General features: G+C 61.2%; 4 protein-coding genes and 1 non-coding gene across 8 annotated transcripts in view; 3 read left to right on the plus strand and 2 right to left on the minus strand.

The window, feature by feature from the left end:
• RAB40C (RAB40C, member RAS oncogene family) overlaps nucleotides 1-3803 on the plus strand; it is a 37093-nt gene extending 33290 nt beyond the window's left edge. For both annotated transcript variants that reach the window (XM_054643641.2, XM_054643642.2), the window contains one exon: nucleotides 839-3803. In XM_054643641.2, coding sequence (XP_054499616.1) covers nucleotides 839-1119 — 281 coding nt within the window. In that variant the 3' untranslated portion in view covers nucleotides 1120-3803. The remainder of the gene's footprint in view (nucleotides 1-838) is intronic.
• Nucleotides 3804-7501: 3698 nt separating this feature from the next.
• WFIKKN1 (WAP, follistatin/kazal, immunoglobulin, kunitz and netrin domain containing 1) lies at nucleotides 7502-10602 on the plus strand. Its single transcript, XM_054643985.2, is given in 4 exon segments — nucleotides 7502-7563; nucleotides 7646-7679; nucleotides 7681-7911; nucleotides 8745-10602. Coding segments are annotated over 4 exon segments (1818 nt in total). The 3' UTR covers nucleotides 10236-10602.
• Nucleotides 10603-10657: 55 nt separating this feature from the next.
• METTL26 (methyltransferase like 26) lies at nucleotides 10658-13611 on the minus strand. Of its 3 annotated transcripts, none has more exons than XM_077186959.1 (6): nucleotides 13362-13611; nucleotides 12046-12208; nucleotides 11913-11952; nucleotides 11437-11524; nucleotides 11173-11251; nucleotides 10658-11106 (listed from the first exon to the last, which is right to left on the minus strand). In XM_077186959.1, the coding sequence occupies exons 1-6, from the start codon at nucleotides 13562-13564 to the stop codon at nucleotides 11059-11061; spliced, it is 621 nt and encodes a 206-aa protein (XP_077043074.1). In that variant the 5' UTR covers nucleotides 13565-13611; the 3' UTR covers nucleotides 10658-11058. The 3 variants fall into 3 exon arrangements, with proteins under 3 accessions (XP_077043074.1, XP_054499876.1, XP_077043075.1); XM_054643901.2 differs by having other exon boundaries at nucleotides 11437-11504; nucleotides 11893-11952; XM_077186960.1 differs by lacking the exon at nucleotides 11913-11952 and having other exon boundaries at nucleotides 11437-11504.
• A 349-nt stretch (nucleotides 13612-13960) lies between these two features.
• On the minus strand, nucleotides 13961-14031 carry TRNAG-CCC (transfer RNA glycine (anticodon CCC)). Its single transcript has one exon. It is a non-coding gene; the product is annotated as a tRNA-Gly (tRNA).
• Nucleotides 14032-15509: 1478 nt separating this feature from the next.
• Nucleotides 15510-19142, plus strand: MCRIP2 (MAPK regulated corepressor interacting protein 2). Its single transcript, XM_054643931.2, has 5 exons — nucleotides 15510-15665; nucleotides 15744-15825; nucleotides 17424-17551; nucleotides 17767-17868; nucleotides 18702-19142. Exons 1-5 carry the CDS (start codon nucleotides 15614-15616, stop codon nucleotides 18770-18772), a joined length of 435 nt encoding a protein of 144 aa, XP_054499906.1. The 5' UTR covers nucleotides 15510-15613; the 3' UTR covers nucleotides 18773-19142.
• The last annotated feature ends 453 nt before the right edge of the window (nucleotides 19143-19595 follow it).

Genomic DNA, 19595 nt, shown 5'->3' on the forward strand with positions numbered 1-19595 from the left:
GGGTGGTCAGGCACTTAAACAGGCTGCCCAGGCCAGCGGTGGAGTCACCGTCCCTGGAGGTGTTCAGAAAAATGATGCAGATGTGGCACATGGGGACATGGTTTAGTGGAGGCAGTGGCAGTGCTGGGGGAATGGTTGGACTCGATGGTCTTAGAAGGCCTTTCTAACCGAAATGGTTCTGTGATTCGGGGGCTCCCTAGCAAGGAGTGGGGAGCTGCCTGCTCGGGAATGGCAGCGTGGCTTTGGCAGGCAGGAGGATAACGAGTGCCCTCGTGTGGCCCCTGGCTGGGAATTCCCCGGCAAGGAGCGGGACTTCCCAAGGCAGGCTCGCATGGGGCAGGCTGAGCTGGGAGGATGCTGGGAAACTGGGACGGGCTGAGTGGTGTTCTGAGTGTTCTGGCTTGTTGGGATCTCTGCGGCCTAGGGGTTCAGCAGATCCCAGCTGACACTGTCCTGTTCAGGACTTGCTGACCCTGTTGCCTCTTTCCCAGGCGTGTCCTGGTTGCCAGAGGATGAGTTGAGAAACCAAGTGTCTGTCAGGAATGTGAGCCAGGCTCTGCCAGCCCCGGGTGCTGAGCAGAGCAGGACTGGCAGTGCCTAACCCTGTGTTCACACCAAAGCTGGTGTCTGGCAAAGCACCAACCTCCAACAGCAAAGCTCTCCTTGATTTCCCAAGCTTTTGTCCTAAATACCCTGCTCCCTACTCCCAGCTCCGGTGCAATCATTATTGACATATCTCCCTGAGGAGCTGGAGCTGTGCAGTGTAAGGAATAGCTGTGGGGAAGGGCAGCCCAGGAAATCTCCTGGCCCTTGACTGTGTGGTCCTTTCTCCCCGCAGTGTTCAGCTTACAGGACCTGTGCTGCCGAGCCATCGTGTCCTGCACCCCGGTGCACCTCATTGACAAGCTGCCCTTGCCTGTCACCATCAAGAGCCACCTGAAATCCTTCTCCATGGCCAACGGCATGAACGCCGTGATGATGCACGGCCGCTCCTATTCCCTGGCCAGCAGCGGGGGCGGGAGCAGCAGCAAAGGGAACAGCTTGAAGAGATCCAAATCCATCCGGCCGCCCCAGAGCCCCCCACAGAACTGCTCACGCAACAACTGCAAGATCTCTTAGCAGGATGGGCACCCCGAGCTTCTGTCGGATCCATGCCCGCCCGCCCATGTACAGCTGTTTGCACACTCAACCCTTCTCCACTGGATCCTTTCGGATGGGCCACGGTTGCTTTTCCAATGGCACGCACGAGCGTTAGGAATGTGCTCACGTTTTGGCTTGGCATAGGAAGAAGCATGGTGCCGGCTGGATCCCGCAGCGCTGGCGGGGAGAGGATCTGCCAAGTGACCCTCCAAGAATGCTTTGGGCTTTGCCTCTTGGCCTGGGGTGGAAAATTCAGCAGCTGCCGGGTTAGGGAGGGGGGAAGGGGAAAAAAAGCTCATCCAGTCTCAATGGAGCAATGGATTTAATGGAAGATTGAGAGGCTTAAGGGAGTAGGCAAGGAGAGTCTGTGCTGCAACTTTAACTCTTGGCCTCCTGAGCAGATTGCTGGTGCAATAGTGGTCATTGGATGTAGACAAAAAGAAGCAGGGATGGGGGACTAATGACAGTTTTCACCAGGATGTTAACCTGCTGTTGCCAAAAAACCAGAAAACAAGGCAAGAGTTGGCCAATTGGAAAGGGGAAGGCAGCGCTCCGTTTGCCGCCTTCACTTATTTATGTAAATATTATACATATATATAAATATCACTTGTTTTTTAAGGGTTTTTTTAAGAAGCAGTCAGGGAAAATTTTATGCAGCCATGTAAATACAAGCACTGGATTGACTTTCCCAGTGTCAGCAAAGGGGACAAGTGGAGGATTTTCCAATGAAAACACATAAATGCTTTAAGAGACTTTCCCTCACCTCTGGGCTCGTGCTGGTGCTTTTAAATACTACATGTGCAGAAGGAAAGGATGATTGGCGTGGAACATGCCCCAAGCTGCTCTATTCCTACCATTCACTAGAACCTGTGTGCTGAAGGCAGGGTGGGATGGCAGTTCATGGAGAAGCAGAGAGTGAGGCCAGGGTCCTGGGGGGGTTGAAGTATTTTGGCAGGCAGGAGGAAGAGGCAGCTCTGGGGTCAGACTGAGGCCTTGCTCACTTTGTGCTTTCTCATCGGGGATTTAGGAGCAGGGGGTGGAAGCATTGTGCCTAAAGCAGAGGAAAAATGCTGAATTTTGTCCCTTATTGTTGCAAAGTCTCATCCATTGCTTCTAGTGCCCTCTATCCATGACAGCACCACATGTGACAGCTCCTGGATCCTGGCTGCTTCCAGCTTTGCTTTCCCAAAGATGCTGCCTGAGCTTGCACTGCTGTGGCTCCTCCTGGATGAAAGTGGGAAAGGACAGAAGTGGCTTTTCCCACTGGAGCATGAAGGAGCAGGGACTGCGAATGTGGAAGGTTGGGGTGAGGAAATGGAGATCTCCAGGTCCCTCAGTGGCAAAATCACCTGGCTCTTGGAGCAGTCCCAGGAGACTGGGAGAGCAAACTGCTTTGCTCCATGGCATGGCTCCTGCATCATGGAGGGGCAATAGCTTGGGATGGATCTTCTGTCAAGCAAGTGCACCTGCCTCTCTGGCTTTGTTCCACAGCTGACCTGTGCTGGAAATTCACCTGCAAACTGAGAAGTAGCACCCAGCCCTTATCCCAAAAGCTAAGGGAGCCTGGCAGTGGGGCTGGGCTATGGTGGCAGGTTCTCATAGGTGGCCAGGGTGTGTAGACCGTGAGTAGCGTGGTAGTAAGTGAAGTATACAGTGCTGCCATCTCCTCCTGGGATCAGCTTGCTCTGCTCCCCCTTTCCAGGCAGCCTGGGGCACTGCGTGGGCAGGATGAAGCCGCTGCAGCTCCGGCACGGCCGACGGACCCGCTGTGTCCAGGCAGCAGGGACAGGAGGGACAGGAGGGACGTGTCCCCCTGTGGGGACACCACTTCCCTCACTCCCAAGCTGACCTGGGGGGTGCCAAAGGCTTCCCCCTCCCCTCCCTGCAGAGCACAGCACGGGCAGGTCTCTTGGCTCGGCTCTCTCGTGCTTTATCACCCAGCTCAAGTGAGCGAGGACAGAATTAAACCCCAGGCAGGTGGAGGGGGAGAGGAATCCTTTGAAGGGGTGCTTTGGCTCGAGAGCAAAGCCGCAGCCGGGCTGTCCCGGTGGCACGAAGGCCAGGGGATTTGGAGAACCTGTCTGGATGGCTGGCACCTGTTTCCCATCACTTAACACGCAGCAGAAGACAATCGCTGGCTCAGCAGCACAGGGATATACGGCCAACAGGTGACCGGCACCGCCAAGGGCGGCTCCTCCCAGGAATCACCCCCGGCCCGGCGCCGGTGTGTGCGACGAAGGGGCAGAAAGGGATCCTTCCTGGAATCACCAAGCTGCTGCATGTCTCAAAACTCGCTGTACCTCTGCTTTGGTTTGGCTGTGCCACGTGTGCCACCTTCCCACGCTGTTTCCCTGTGGTTGGTTTAGGTTTTGTCACCCTGTAAAGTCTCACAGATCCTGTCTGGAGTGGGGATGGAAGATTTCCCTGGAGTGATTGCCCAGCAACAAACTTTTTTTATTTTTAATTTAAAAGGAAAAGATTCTTGCATCTGATGTCAACACTAGTCTGTAGCTGCTCTCCAACACTTGTACCATTCCTGAGTTGGGTTTTTTTGGACTATCCTTTTATTTTTTTATTCCTTTGTACAGTCAGTGTTGTTTAACTGATTCTACATGGTTTTGTTTTGTATAAATTAAAGTCTTTTTGTTTGTTTTGAACTACCAGTTGAAAGGAGGAGAAGTATCTGTTTTTGTGTGGGCTGGGAAGAGGTTGAAGGTAAAAGGTGGTGGTTTTGCCCACACCTGGGGATTTGGGACTGTTTGTGTTACAGGTGTATATTCCCATTTCCAGGTCATCCACAAAATAACTTGAATTACATTTTCTGGGGAGCCATAATTCCTGTTCTGTAGATGCAGAAGATAAATCTGTTCTTTATTCTCACAGAGCCACTGATTTGGGGTAGTGGAGCCCTAAGGAAACACAAACTCATCTCCAACAGGGCTGGTCCCGTAGGTGGCTGGAGGAAGCCACGCTCTCCAGCAGTTTGCCAGGAGTTGTGCCCAGTCCCTTCTCCACGGGGCAGGACAAGTACAGTCAAACTCTAAATCCCCTCTTTGAGTCTGGGTGATCCTGAGGCAGCAGCGAGTGCTGTGGCAGCCCAGACTGGAGCAAGCTGGAAGCCATCCTGGGATAAATGGGACTGAAAGGGAGAGGATGCTGCAGGGAGCTCGGAGCACCAGTGTCACACCAGAGTGGCCTTTGGAGGACACGGAGCCCCAGCGACGGGGGATTTGATCCTGGGGTGGAGGGAGACTTCTTGTCTGATCCCCTTCTCCCAGCCCACCTCCCCTTGACCTCCCTTTTCCCCTGCCTTCTCACTTCCCTAGGATCAGATTTTCCACTTCGTACCAGACTGGCCACGCTTGTTTTAACAGCTTAAGTAGTAATTGCTGGGGCTGAGAGGGGGCAGGGGGAAATGAGATCGTGTCTGCAGCCTGGAAAACCCTGGAGCTAAGGTGAAAGCCTGGTCAGGGAAGAGTCACACAGCCCTTTTTTTTCCTCTTTTTCTTCAGGGGGTTCTGGAAGTGTCTGTTCCCTCTCCCAGGGCCGAAACAAAGGCTGTGTGTGGTTTCAGGTGGGGTCGGGACAGCCGGAGCCCATTAGGGCGGAGCAGCGGGGGCTGCGGGGCCGCAGCTGTCTGCCTGGGAAGAGCCGGGCAGGAAAACACGGCACAGCCTGAGCCGGCTGGGAAGGCTGAGAGAGCTCTCTGCTCCTCGGAGAAAGGAGGGAGCAGGTTGCTCTGGGATGATTCAGGGCTTTGGTCACTGAGTGTGTTTCTCTGCACTCACCTTTCTGATGTGAGGTTTCTTGGGCTGGTCCCACTGTCCCACATAGGCTGGGAAGAGGTGGTGACCTTCATACAACTGCAAGGTGCTTGAAAATGAGGGTGCAGCTGCCCACGGGTGCCTTGGAGGGGCAGGAGCCTGCTGGCTGCAGCAGGTTCTGGGAGCAGGGATACGTGGCACGGCACTCTTCCCTCCAGGACACAGTGCTGGGCCAATTCCTTGTCTTGGAGGGAGAAGATGAACCATAAAACCATTATCTGTGCCTGGGATCTTTTAAAATGACCCAAAAAATCCCTGTTCTAGGGTGCAGTTGGTGCCTGGACACATGGAGGTGAACAGCTGGGAACTGTTGAGATGGTGGAATTTCTGTGGGCTTGGTCAGGGTGGGAAGAGTTGCTTTGTCATTCACCTTCAGCTGAAGAAGCACTAAAAGAGGCTGGGTTGGGGTCCCAAGGTGTGGGTGAGGATTTCCAGTTGTTGAGAGCTGCTTTTCTAGCCATGCAGCAGCTGCCATTCCTCCATCCAGCCTTGCACCACTGAGGTGAAGGTTCCTGGCTTGTCCTTGCAGCTTCTGATGTTGAGAGCACAGGCATGAGGCACCTTGGGCTCCGCTGTGAGACACATGCCACCCTCTAGCACTGTTCCTCTGAAAAGGGCCAGTGGGGCAAGAACCTACCCAGAGCCTGGCACTGGCATCATGCTGTGACCACACAGAGCTCAGACATGGGTATGGGCAGAAGCTGGGCTCCAGGTCTTGTTCCCCCTTTCCTCCTGCACCAGTTCCCCTGGAAGGACCCTGGGACACCCCAAAGTAGCCCTATGCCTCTGGGCTGCAGCCCTGGGACCAAGGTGCTGTACATCTGCCACGTTGCTTCCCACCTGGAATTTGTGGGTTTGTGGATCAGGGATCTCCAGGCAGCGAGTGCCTGGGGCCAGCTGGGTCAGTCTGGGGCTTTCAGGCTACCAGGGCATGCAGGGTACAGGCCCTGGCAGCTCCTGGCTGGGCTAGCCTGATGCAATTCCCTGTTTGCAGAACATCAGCCTCCCCCGAGTGTCCCAGGGCAGCGTAACCTTCCCTCAGCATCTGCAGCTGGATGGACCCTTGGGAGCCTGCTTGGCTGTGGAATGGGATTCAGGGCACAGCCATGGGACACGCTCCAGCCCTCCATGCATGGCCATGGCCAGCTGGTGACAGACCTGACTGTGCTTTGGGGTTTGGGTCCCAGGGAGCCCCAGAATCACCATGGGCAGCTCAGAGGCAGCAGCAGTGCAGCCATGTGCTGGTGGCAGGGGTGGCTGGTCACAGCACTGTAAGTCCTGCTGGCTGGAGGTCACTGTGCCAGAGCATTGTGGCTGCACCCTGCTCACACCAGCGTGGTGGTGCTGAGGGTCCCCCAAATCACCTGGTCTGGGGCAAAAGGGCTTCCCCAAGGAGCCACAGACTGGGGGAGCACCAAACCATTCCATGTGAAAGCAGCTCTGGAGTGGGGGTGGGTTGGATCACCCCCACCACAAAAAAAAAAAAAAAACCAACAAAAAAAGGAAAGAGCTCCCACCGATTTTTTTGTCCTCTCTACCACGTGCTCCCCAAGAGGGGAGAATGGAGGTGCTGAGCTGCTCCCCGGGGCAAAACGCCCTCAGGTTTGCTGTTTCACAGGGGTTGCAAACCCCCCTCAGGGCTGAGGCTCTCACCAGAGCCGGAAGAGTTAATGCTCCCAAAATGCCATTAAATGTTCCTGCTGCAGGTCAGTCTCCATTGGGGATTAGGGGGATCTGGCCTGGGAGCCGGGGCCGGCTCCTGCCAGCTCTGGGCTGGTGCGGGACGTGCTGGTTGAGCCCCAGCCCCATGTGCCGGGGTCTGGTGTGGCTCAGGAAACATCCTGGCTGTAAATCATGGGGGAGGGAGGGCTGGGAGCCCCAGGGGGCTGGGGGAGCCCCTGCAGGGGGCCTGGGTGGGCACCCACCCCGCCAGGCGAGACACGGTCCTGTGCCCGCAGCACGGCACTGGTGGGATGCGGGCCGGAAAGCAGGGATGGATCCGTGCCGCTGTCCCGCTCCCGGCACCTTCGGCTGTGGGGCCGGTGGGTGCCCAGAGATGCGGTGCGGGGTGAGGGACGCCCGGGCCCGCCGGGTCCCGGCCGCCCGCTCCGTGGTGAGCTCCGCGTCCCTCCCGCCGGCCGCCCCGTCCGAGGGGACCGCAGGCTCCGGCTGTTTTCTCATCCTGCAGGAATTCGGCTCCGTGGGCCGGGCGGGTTTTTCTGTGAGCCCCCCCCCCCCCCCCCCGCCCCCCCTTTCACTCTCCCTCTTTGGAGACTTTCTGCATTCTGCCTTTGATCTCCCCCCGTGTTTGCCCAGGGATCGCCGGGCTCGCCGGGGTTAGAGGCTGAGGTCAGCGCCTTTCCCATTCCAAACACCCAGAAACATCAGTGGGAAGGGAGGGGATTCAGATTACAACCTTCCCGTCCTCCCCTTCCACCCCACTCGCCCCGCTGGCCGTGCCGGGGATGGACTGAGCCCCGAGAGCCACCCGCCACTGCCGCCGCGTCCCCGGCGCCCCGAGACCCGAGCGGCGATGGATGGAGGCGGCGCGCGGCATCGCCGGTGGTCCGGCGGGCGTCGGGTGTGCTGAAGGACAGAGGTTTGGTCCTCTCCTCCTACTCTTTGTCCCCCCGCCCGCCTTCTCCCTCATCCCGTCCGTCCTGAATGTGATTTATCCCGAGCCCTCGCCAGCGAGCCAGGCCGGCGGCGCGGGGTGGCCCCGATGGCTCCTCGGGGGAGAGGCGGGCGCGGGGCCCGGGGGCAGCGGGCGGGCCGGCAGCGGGGCCCGCTGGGCATCGCGCTGCTCCTGCCCGTGCTGGCGGCGGCGGCCGGGCTGAGCCTGCAGCCGGGCAGGATGCGGCACCTGGGCGTCTGCCCCAACCAGCTGAACCCCAACCTGTGGGTGGACGCCCAGAGCACCTGCGAGCGGGAGTGCCAGGCCGACCAGGTGAGCGGGGGGGCTGCAGGCGATAACGGGGTTTGGGGGGCATCCCCAGGTCCCCGAAGGAGATACTTTGGGGTGTGGTGTGGGTCCTGTGCTGGGTGGCACAGCCGGTTCAGTTGTTTGAGAGCAACGGGCTCTGCAGCCTTGCTGCAGCTTTGCCCCCTAAGCCCCTCCTGTCTACTGGGCTCCCCAGTTGCCCACAGGCAGAGAAACTGCTTGTTGCCCCCTCATGTCACCCCCTCAGACCATGTCCCATGGTCAGAACACCCTCCTCGTGCACCCCCAGGATGCTTCCACCCTGTCAAAGGGCTGGCTGGGATGAAGGGAATGGGTGTGCTGGGACACGGACCCCATCAGCCCGAGAACAGAATCCTCTCCCAGATTTTCCCTGGGGGTCGGAGCCCACCCACGGACCGCGTTGTCCATTCCAGAGAGCCCTTGCTCCACCAGGCTGAGCAGGGGTAACCCCACCCCGGTTAGGGCTGTCTGAACCCCGAGGGGAGACTCCTTCACAATTCATCTGTGCGCGTTCTGCCCTCCCTCGGCCAGCAAAAGCTGAGAAGGGCAGGTTGCTCTCTGCTGTGAGGAGAAGGGACCATCATCCCTGCGGTGCACCCCCAAACATCCTGGGGGTGCTGAGGGTGGGCTGGGGCTGGGACAGCTGTGCCGGGGAGCTCTGGCTCTAGCCGGAGCCCAGCGATGCTGAAGGTGCACAGGGCTGCGCGGGGGACACCTGCCCACCCCAAAGTCCCACAGGGGTGGGAACAGCACCCACAGCCCCAGCACAGGGGTGACCTCCACGTCCCCCCCGCAATCTCTTCTCCCTCCCCGGCCAGGACTGTGAAGACTTTGAGAAATGCTGCACCAACGTGTGTGGGCTGCGGAGCTGCGTGGCCGCGCGCTTTGCCGACGGCAGCGTTCCGGCGCTGGCGCTGGCGCCCGCAGCCTCCTGCGAGAGCTTCGTGTGCGCGCAGCAGGGCTCCGACTGCGACATCTGGGACGGGCAGCCCGTCTGCAAGTGCAAGGACCGCTGCGAGAAGGAGCCCAACTTCACTTGCGCCTCCGACGGCCTCACGTACTACAACAAGTGCTACATGGACGCCGAGGCGTGTCTGCGCGGCACCCGCCTCACCACCGTGCCCTGCAAGCACATCTTCACCTGGCCCGACACCAGCCCCGTGCCGCAGGAGACCACGGCGCGCCCCACGCCGGGCGCCGGCCCCGAGCTGCCGGTGCCCCCCGCCCTCTACACCAACCCCTTCCACCAGTCCGTGCGCGCCGGCGGCACCGTCAGCTTCCGCTGCGACGTGAGCGGCCGCCCGCAGCCCGACATCACCTGGGAGAAGCAGAGCGAGCGGGAGGAGAACTTCATCATGCGGCCGGACCAGATGTACGGCAACGTGGTGGTCACCAACATCGGCCAGCTGGTCATCTACAACGCCCGCCACGAGGACGCCGGCATCTACACCTGCACGGCCCGGAACGCCGCCGGGCTGCTCCGCGCCGACTTCCCGCTGTCGGTGCTCAGGCGGGAGCCGGGGGGGACCCCGCGGACCGGCAGCCCCCAGCCCTTCCCCAGCGCCGAGTGCCTGAAGGAGCCGGACCGGCGGCGGTGCGAGGCCACGGAGGTGCGCTGGCATTTTGACGCCAAGCAGGGCTCTTGCCTGACCTTCCGCTACGGCGGCTGCGGGGCCAACAGGAACCACTTCGAGACGTACGAGGAATGCCGAGCCGCCTGCCTGGGCAGCGCCCGCCCCACTTGCCTCCTGCCCATGGTGCAGGGGCCCTGCCAGAACTGGGAGCCGCGCTGGGCGTACAACCACCTGCTGAAGCAGTGCCACTCCTTCGTCTACGGCGGCTGTGAGGGCAACACCAACAACTTTGAGAGCAAGGAGACCTGCGAGGACGTGTGTCCCTTCCCCAAGAGCCTGCAGTGCAAGGCCTGCCGCCTGAAGAGCAAGATGGTGCTGAGCCTCTGCCGCAGCGACTTCGCCATCGTGGGGCGGCTCATGGAGATCGTGGAGGACCAGGACTCTGGCATAGCCCGCTTCGCTCTCGAGGACGTCCTCAAGGATGAGAAGATGGGCCTCAAGTTCTTCAACATCAAGTACCTGGAGGTGACCCTGACCGACATGGACTGGAGCTGCCCCTGCCCCAACATGACGGCGGAGGACGGGCCCCTGATCATCATGGGCGAGGTGCACGACGGAATGGCCACGCTGGACCCCAGCAGCTACGTCCGGGCAGCCAACGACAAACGGGTGAAGAAGATCTATGAGCTGATGGAGAAGAAAACCTGCGACCTCCTGAACCGCTTCCAGGACTAGGGGAGAGTCAGGGTGTGCTGATGGGGGAGCTGCAGACACAGCACAGAGGGGGCAGCCTGAGGGAGCCCCTGCACCAGTGCCTGTGTCTAGAGGTTACCACTGTCAGGTAGTTCTCCCCAACCCCGTGCTGAGCCTCAGACCAACTCCCACCTCCACTGTAATTTATCTGCTGCATGTTCCCCCACTGTGTGACCCCTACCCCAGCCTGTCCAGAAGCAATAGAGAACTGGGTTGGGTTGCAGAGGGGTGGGAGATCTGCTGGGAACACCCCACCCATAAAATCTTCCCACATCACCAAAGCCTCTGGGCCCAGTGTAACACCCCTGGGTGCTGGACCTGACCCTTTAATTGGTGCTGGAGTTTGAACTGGGGACACCCCCACCCCCAGTGTTTGTGCTGAAAACATCAGGGAGCTGCTGGGGTGTGGGGGGCAAAGCCACAGAGTTTATTGGGGGGGCAACAGCACAATCCTGAGGAAAGGGGGAAGGGAGACACCATCGGCACAGCATCCTCTGAGGAAATGGAGCAAGGAGTCTCCCCCATGCCCAGGGGGTGTTGTCCCCCCCCACACCTGTGACCCCCCGTGGCAGCTGTGCTGGGTCTTGTGGCCCAGGCTGGGGCACCCCACTGCAAAGAGAGCCCCAAAGGCACCAGGGCAGATGGACCCCGCCCAGCCAAGTCAGGCCCAGCTGGGTGAGTGGGGCTCTGTCCCATCACTGCTGTCCCCAGCCCCAGTGGCAGCCACGGCGGGACAGTGACAGCCTGCAAGAGGCATCATGGGGACAGCAGTGCCGGGAGGCGCTGGAAGTGCCGTCAGGGCAGGTTACAGCTTGCGGAAGATCAGGCTCTTGTTGTTGGCCGGCATGTCCACCTGGAAGCACAGAGCCGGGCTCAGAGGTGCCCGGCAGCACGGGCAGCCCCGGGGCCCAGCACGTACCATCCTCTCCAGGCTCAGCCCGTTGGCCTCGGCCAGCTCCCGCAGCAGCGCCGTGTCCCGCAGCCCCCAGGCGGGATTGCTGCGGGGAGGAGCCCTGGGTCACACAGGGGACACCCAAAGCAGCCCCGGGGGCACCCCCGGCTGGGGGCTGCCCTCAGGCCTGGCTTATCTTGAGGGACCACGCTGGGAGGGAGCTTCCTGCAGCTGCAGGGTGGCACAGAGAGGACAGGATGGGGCCCCAGGAGCCCCCCTGCCCCCTCCTACCTCTGCCTCAGGCTGCGGTCAAAGTCCACGTTGCTCTGGGGGCTGATCTGGCCGTCCACGGCGTAGGGCTGGTGGGACACAGCTGGAGCTGCAGGCAGGAGCCACCCTGTGCACCCCAGCCCCCCTGCCACGGGCTGCTGCCCCCACCAAGCACAGAAGCCAAGTGTGAAGAGACACAGCCCCCAAGGAGTCCTGTCACCCACTGTGAGTCCTGTCACTCTCTGCAGGCACCCCCAGACCCTGCTTTGGATAAGGTGAGGGAGGACAGGATCTGCCTCCTCCAAAACTGCCCCTTTCAGGGCTCAGCAGGTGCCCCAAAAGGCAGAGACCCCCCCAGAAGCCAAGCCCCTGCATTTCCCAGCTCCCTCCCTAAGCCATGAGCAGAGCTACTCCCCAGTATCTGCTCTGACACCCTGCAGCCCCCAGGACTCTCCTGCACCGGGACAGGTGACCCACCCCATAGGTGAAGAGCACACCTCCGGGCTTCAGCAGCACCCCAGCACCCCTGAACAGGCCCTGGGGAACGAGAGAGGCGGGGACAGGTCAGGGGGCTGGGGACAGCCCCGGGAGCCGCCCCGGCAGGGGACAGGGGCTGTGGAGGGCGCTCACCTCGGTGCAGCGCAGCTCTGCGATGTGCATCATGTTGATGCTGACCACGAGGTCCAGGGTGGAGGGCTGGGTGCCCCCCCAGGTCTCCCAGCCCTGGGACACGTCCAGCAGGATGGGGGGCAGCAGGTTGGGCACCCCCGTGGCCTCCACGTAGGCAGCGATGCTGTGGGCATCAAAGCCCAGCTCAAGCCCAGCCGGGTGCCCCTGCAGCCCCAGCAGCCGCTGCAGGCGGGGACAGAGCCCTGCAGGGACTCTCAGGAGTGGGAAAACACCCACAGGGATGTGGGTGCAGCACAGCCTGGGGGCTCCTTGCCCAGCCCTTTGCTTCCAGCTGCCACATGGAGAACTGGAAGCACCTGGACAACCAGCAGCGTGTGGATGCAGAGGCCCCAGGGCCCAACCTTGCCAAGTTTGGAGCACTCTCTTGTGGGGAACCCCACTGGCACCACTGCACCAGCACCTCCTGATTTTGGTGTTATTTACACCCTTTTTGGCACATTCACCACCTAGGTCTCAGCTCCTGCAGCCTCCCAGCCTGGAGATTATTTTTACCCAGGGTGGTGGGTGCTACTGGGTGGGCAGCACAAAACTCCTCCTGGACAGGGGCTGGTTCCAGCATCTCCCCACCAGGCTTATTTTTTCTCTGCAGTGAAGAGCTGGATTTTGGGAGTTTTCTGGGAGAAATAAAGTCCTGAGGTGGGGAGCATGGGTTGTTTGGGAGTTGGATATTGGGGATTTATTGAAAAAAATATTGTGAGTATTGACCTGGGGAGCCTGGGCTGGGCAAGAGCTGAATATTGTGGTTTGCCTGGAAATAATAAAGCATCAAGCCAGAGACCCTGGACTGTCCAAGGGGGTCTTTGCTGTGAAAAAATACACATTAATCTCATCTGAGAGCAGGATATTGGGGTTTGCCTGGAAAGAATACAGTACTGAGCAGGGGAGCTTGGGGTGATGGAGAGTTGGCTATTGGGTTTTTTCCTGAAAAAAGAAAAAAATTGTGGAGCCTGGGCCCACTATTGAGAGAGTCTTTTCTAGGAAAAAAATACGTATCCAGTTTATTCAAAAGCTGGATATTGGGGTTTACCTGGAGGTAGCAAAGCACTAAGCAGGAGAGCCTGGGCTGCAGGAGAATTAGATATTGGGGTTTTCCCAAAATCCCCAAAGGAAATAAAATAAATAAATAAATAAAAAATTAAAACGGGGAGCAGGGAACCGGGGCCGCGGCTCCATGGGCCCGTGGGAGGGGGCTGCAGGCGGCGGCCCCGGAGTCCTGCGGGGTCCCCCGTCCCCCCGGGACCCCCGGCCCCGCTCACCTGCGCAGCGCCCGGGGGTCGATGTCCGAGGGCTGCCAGCGCGTCTGCGGCAGCGCCCGCGCGAAGTGCGCGGCGTGGAGCCCCGAGCCCGCGCCCACCTCCAGCACCCGCAGCGCGCCCGGCCCCGCGCCCGGCCCCGCGCACTCCCGCAGCACCGCCAGGATCGGGCCCTTGTTCCGCTCCGCGGCCGCCGGGACCTGCATGGCCGGGGCGGGAGGGAACTGCGGCTCCCGGCACCGCCCTGCGCCGCGGGTGGAGCTCCGCACGGCGGGGAGGGGAGAAGGCGGAGCGGCCGCCCTGATTTTTTAAGATTTTCTAAGCCTTCTGATGCTTACATTCTCGTAGCAAACTTTCTCACACACTTTTTGTAAATAACTTACTGATTTGCATTCTTTTCTGGAGGAGGAGAAATTTGATGGACTGTTGGTTTGTCCAGTGTCATTGGAGAGGTGGCACTGTCACCCTCCAATCCACTGTCATTTTTGGAAAACTATAAATGTTGGAGTCAGAAAATAAACTCCCCCTTTTCTTCACCCTGAGAGCAGCAGTATGTGTACGTCTTTCATGTCCTATAGCGACATCGAGCAACGAAAAATTATTGCGCCGCCCGGGAATCGAACCCGGGTCGCAAGAATGGGAATCTTGCATGATACCACTACACCAGCGGCGCGGTCGAGCGCCCTCTTGCTCCGCTGCCCCTCGGCCCCAGCGCCCGGGGACCCCCAGCCCTGCCGCTCCCCCGTCGCGCACCAGCACCCCCTAAAAGGGACAAAGTGAAGCTCTGCGCGGACACCCCAGGAAAATGGGGGCGAGGGGGGGATCACCCCCCTTTTCCGCGGCAGCGGTCAGTGGTGATGGAGGTCCGGAGGGATCCATCTGGAGCACAAGGATTAGGGGTCAGCCCTTCCAAGCATGGAAAGGCTCAGGAATGCGCCAACATGCGCTTAGAAACCCCGGGCAGGTCCGGGGGGAAACTGAGGCACAGCCCCCAGCACGTTACAAGGCGCGTGACAGCCACTGGTGACATCCCGTGGGTCAGGGTTGTATTTAGGCACAGTAACAGGGTTGGGGCTGGCAGCAGTGGATGCACACCCGCGAAGGGTCCAAGCGTGCCTGGCACCCACCAGGGCCAGGCGAGGCTGGGCTTTTATGGGAGGTACCCTCGTACACCCCTCCCTCTCTAGCCACTACCGGGGCAACGTGGCGGAAAGGCAAAGGTCACCCTCGTGGGGTGGCTCTGCAGCCCCTGGAGGGGGCCTGGAGCCTCCCAGAGACCCCAGTGTGTTTGTCACACGGTCTCTCCCCAAAACTCTGGGTGCTGTCGCCAGCCACAGGGGCGGCCGGTGGACACTGCGGGGTAGCCGGGGACCAGCTCGGGGTCGTGTCCTGGGTCTGCACCTCCTGCCACGTGGGGACACCTTGGCGGAACCTCCCACTCCAAAGATCACCGTGCTGGCAGGGACGCCGCTGCCCACCCCGGCTCCCTGCGCTTGTCGTGGGATGTGCGGCTCACGGCGCTGTCCCCGTGGGGGTGGTACCTCAGCCCCTGCCTCTGCACCCCTTCACTTTTCCCTGCCTGGGTCCTTTGTGTCCCAGGAATGACCCCTATCTGTCCCCTGTGTGTGCCGTGGCTCCAGTGTCCTGTGTCCTGAATGTCCCCGTGCGGGTCCCCTCCGAGTTTCCCGTGACTCCCGTGTCCCCTGCGCGCCTGTGCCATCTTGTGTCCCACGTGCCTGCTGTGCCCTCTCCCCTACTTCAGCCCCGCATGGTCCAATGTCCCTTCTGCGCATTCCGTGTGTCCTGTGCGAGTCCTATGTCTCCCGCATGTCCCTTCTGTGTCCCATGAAAGTCCCCACATGTGCTCCCAGCATGTGCCCTGCTTGTCTCCAGCGTGTGTTCCTGCATCCTGTGTGTCCCCATAAATCCACACACGCGCTCCCGATGTATCCCGTGCGCGTCCCCTATGTGTCCCCACAACCCAGACATGTCTCTTGCACAGCACACACGTGTCGCGTGTGTCCCCGCACGCCTCCCACCGAACTGTGTGTCCCCCCGACCCGTCCCGCGGGTATCCCCCGCTCCCCCCGGGCGCTGGGCGCCGTCTCCGCGTCCCCCTCGCTCCCTGCGCGTTCCCCTTTAAGCGCGGGGGCGTGTCGGAGCCGGGGGGGCCCGGCCCTGCCTGCTTAAGGCCCCGGCGAGGGGCACCTGCGGCACTCGAGAGGGCGGCGGGGCCGTGGGCCGGGGCCCGCACGATGTACACGCTGACACGGGGCCCCAGCAAGCTCGCCACGCAGCGCCGCACAGGTACCGGGGGGCGCGGGGCCGGGGGCGCGGGGGCTCGTCCCGCCCCGGCCGCCCCCTGACGCCCCGCGCTCCCCGCAGGTCCCACGCAGCAGGCGGTGGAGAGCAGCAAACTGGGCGAGTATCGGGGGCGAGCGCAGCCCGGCCTGTGGCCCCCGGCCAGGTGAGACCCTGTGACCTTGGCAGGGAGCGGCGCGGGGCGGCCGGGCCTGACCTTGAAGGGAACGGGAACGGGACGGCGGGGCCGCCTGCGGGACGCGGGACGGGGACCCGGGGACTCCGCTCGGTGCCGCTCGGCCCGGGGGTCTCGGCGGTGCTTGTGCGTCCCGCGGAGCTCTGGGCACGCCTGGGCTCTGTGCCCTGTGCCGCGGGCCGCCCCGCGTCGGGGACACACCGGGGTGGCCGCCCCCCCTCCTTCCCACGGGCCATCCCCAGAAATCGCGGGGAGCGGGACCGGTGGGGTCACGCCAAGGAGGCGGCGCGGGGGGGTCCCGGTGCGGGGCAGAGCCGGGGCCGGGCTGGTCCAGCCCCTCCGCCGACGGCCCCGATTGCACGAACCGGGCGGCGGGGCCAGCGCCGGTCCCGCCCGCCTTGGCCGCGCCGCGCACCCTCGGGGGCCGCGGAGCCCACGCGGAGCCGGCGTTCCCCTCTGTCCCAAAAGCCGGGGTGACACTTTCTGATGAATTCCAGTGTCGCGCAGCAGTACCCGGAGCTGTTGGCAGGGTGCTGTGGGGTATTCCAGTGGCTGGGAGGTGCTGATGGGATCCCTACGGAGACCCTTTCCCGACTGGAGGCCTGGAGTCACAGCACACCCAGACAGGGTAGTGGGACCCCACTGGTTCTGCACTTCCTCTCCAGCTCCAAGAAATGAGCTTCCCCCCTACCCCCCAGTTCCTCTCCTTCCCAGGATCCCTGGAATTCATTGGAGTGGCTTCTGCCACATTTGCCCTCCGCCCTGCCCCTGGCTGTGGGGGCTTGAGAGTCACTGCCCTCCTCAGCCCCTGCCTGCAGATCTGCAGGAGCTGCCTCCTCCCAGTCTCTCCTGCCCTCCAAACCCACTCCTAGGGCCCCTTAGACTTTGCCCCATGAGGAACGTGGCTGTTGCAAGCGTGTCCTGCCCTAGAGCTGGGCAGAAAAGCCAAAATACTGGAGTTTGCATTGAACGTGCTCCTAGGTCTCATCCTGAGTCTTGCCTTTAGCTCTGGTGCGTGTTGGTGCATCCAGGCAGGGAGTGGTTGAAGTGCCCCTGACCAGAGGGGATCCCAGCTCTGAGGAAGCCTGACCTGCTCCCACTTTTCAGAGTGTAACATCTCAATCCTGGGGCACCTTGTGTGCCCCATGCTGGGGCCAGAGCTGTTCCAGTGAACCTGGGTGTTTGATCTGCAGAGGATGGCCCATTCCCTGTCCAGTACCTGACTGGATTTCACTTCCATTTCCTGATATTCCTGCAAGTTTGGTGGCAGATTCTTTCTTAGGGACTGCACTTGGTGCTAGATTGGAGGATGGGTAGGAGATGGGCAGCTGGTGCTTTTCCCCAGGGAGCTCTCCTTGCACCCTTCCTGTGTCAGAATCCCCTGTCCCTGGGGGCTGGGTCCCTTTCCATCCCAGTCCTTGGGGATGAGGCTGGGTGGCTGCAGCTGTGGGCGAGTGTGTGCACTGTGGGGCGGCCCAGGACACCTGAACCGCCCCAGTTCTTGCTGGGGTGGGCATGGGCAGAACTGCCTGTGCCCTCATCTCCCCCTTGCTTCCCTCCCTCCACAGCCCAGCACAGAAACTCGTCTTCAACAGAGTGAATGGCAAGAGGCCCCCACTGCTGCTGCAGCAGATCTCAGCCCCTGAAGAATGTTACACCCTGGCCCACGAGGAGAACGTCCGCTTTGTCTATGAAGGTGAGGGCAGAGGGTCCCTGGGGCAGCAGCCAGAGGAGCTGGAGCAGATGGAGCCCCTCCCCAGCACCTACACCGTGCTGGGGACATCAGTGGCAGGCACCGAGTCCCCAACCTGGGCCCTTGCCCTCCTTTGCTCCACCTCCTGCTCCTGTCCCGCAGCCCCCAGCACTGGGAGCCCTGTCCCAAACCCACCCAGCCTCGTTCCCCCTCCCCAGCCTGGCAGCAGGTAGAGCAGCAGCTGGACAGCAGCCGGAGCGGGGAGAGCGCCTGCGGCCCCGTGCAGTACGTGGAGAAAACCCCCAACCCCGGACTCAAAAGTAAGTGGGAGTGGTTGTGGCCCTTTGGGGTGCATCAGGCTCGGGGTGCAGTGTGTGGCTGTGGGCTCAGCCTGCACCTGAACAGGGCTGTAGTGGAAGGAAGAGGAGGATCCCAGTGCTGGATGTGCCCGAGGGGCTGGTTGGGTCTGTCCTGCTGATGCTGAGGTCACTCTGGGGGTGCTGGGGGCACAGCTGTCCCCAGGCACTGGGGTGGGGATGTCCCACTGCATCCCTTGGATGTTCCACTGTGTTGCTGACTCCTCTGGGATTCAGACTCCTCTGCCACCAAGGGGTTCAGCATCATGCTGGAGAGAGAGGAGCTGCCTGTGGGAACCTGCTTCTCCTGGGGCCAGCAGGACCAATTGGGCTTGGGGACAACAGTTGTCTGGTGGCACCTGGAGTCAGCAGCCTTTGGGCTCTCACAGTGGCTGAGAGCTCCCCAAGGAAGAGAATGTCCCTGTAGATCCAGTCTGGCCTTTTTGGGGACATGGCACAGGGGTGGAGAAGACCTGGGGGTGTCATTAGATTGGAGATCAGGGAAAGATTCTTCCCTCAGAGGGTGCTGGCACTGCCCAGGCTCCCCAGGGAATGGGCACAGCCCCGGGGCTGCCAGAGCTCCAGGAGTGTTTGGACAGCACTGCCAGGGAAGCCCAGGGTGGGATTGTTGGGGTGTCTATGCAGGGACAGGAGCTGGGCTGGATGATCCCTGTGGGTCCCTTCCCACTCAGGATATTCTGTGATTCCATGGTTATTTTTTCTGGGGTTTGGAAGGGAGCACCCAAAGCTCTGCTCCTGCTCCAGCTGTTCCCCTCTCTCCCTCCCCTCTTTCTCAGACTTCGTTCCCATTGACCTGGAGGATTGGTGGGCACAGCAATTTCTGGCCAAAATCGAGAACAGCTCATAAAAGGGAAGAAAAGGTTGTGTTTGGTTTCTTTATAAGAGAAAAGAAGCTGCGAGCACCTGGTGACAGCCCAGCATCGGTGGCGTTTTTGAAGCGTTTTTAAGACGCCCGAGGTGGAGTGAGCCAGCCCAGAGCACCGGACCACAGCCATGCCCGGCCTCGCGCCCTCCCCGTGCCCGGCACAGGAGCAGCGTGCAGCCCCAGCCAGGATTCCTTAAGTGCCAGTTCTCGGACTGCTGCAGCTCCTGCAGCCTCCAGCTCCAGGGACACTGCGGTGCCACGCTGGGGACGAGGGAGCGGCTCCCCCCTGCAGCCACGGGAGGCCAGGGGGTGCTGCAGCAGCACCGCCAGACAATAAAGCGCTGAAACTGCCCGTGGAGCCGCGCTTGTGCCATGGGGAAGAGGGGAAGCAGGGGCTGCAGCATCATGGCCCCTGGAGAGGGGATGCTCCCAGCTGACTCGTGGCTCAGTGGGAACCTGGCTCCTGTGGATTCAAGGGCTTGGAGCTCCTCTTCCTTGCAGCTGCATCCTTGCCCCAATGCTGCTGCATCTCCCGGGGCTCAGCCAGGGGCTGGTGCTGTCTTAGGTGATGTTTGGGATTGGGGGGCATATGGGAATCTGCAAGGGGGGCTGAGCACCCTGGCTGTGCTCCAGAGCTGCGCTGCAGCATGGACGTGGGCAAAGCTGCAGGAATGGGAATGCCAGGGCCAGCTGCCCGCTGCCATGGAGGCAAAAAGGCTCAAGGTCTCCCCCTCACCTGTGGTTGTTTGGGTGAGCTGAGAGAGGATAGTTGTGGCTACCTGAAGTAAAAAGAATGGAGACCCCA

This window comes from Agelaius phoeniceus, chromosome 16 (genome assembly GCF_051311805.1).
Source record: "Agelaius phoeniceus isolate bAgePho1 chromosome 16, bAgePho1.hap1, whole genome shotgun sequence".
Lineage (NCBI taxonomy): Eukaryota > Metazoa > Chordata > Aves > Passeriformes > Icteridae > Agelaius > Agelaius phoeniceus.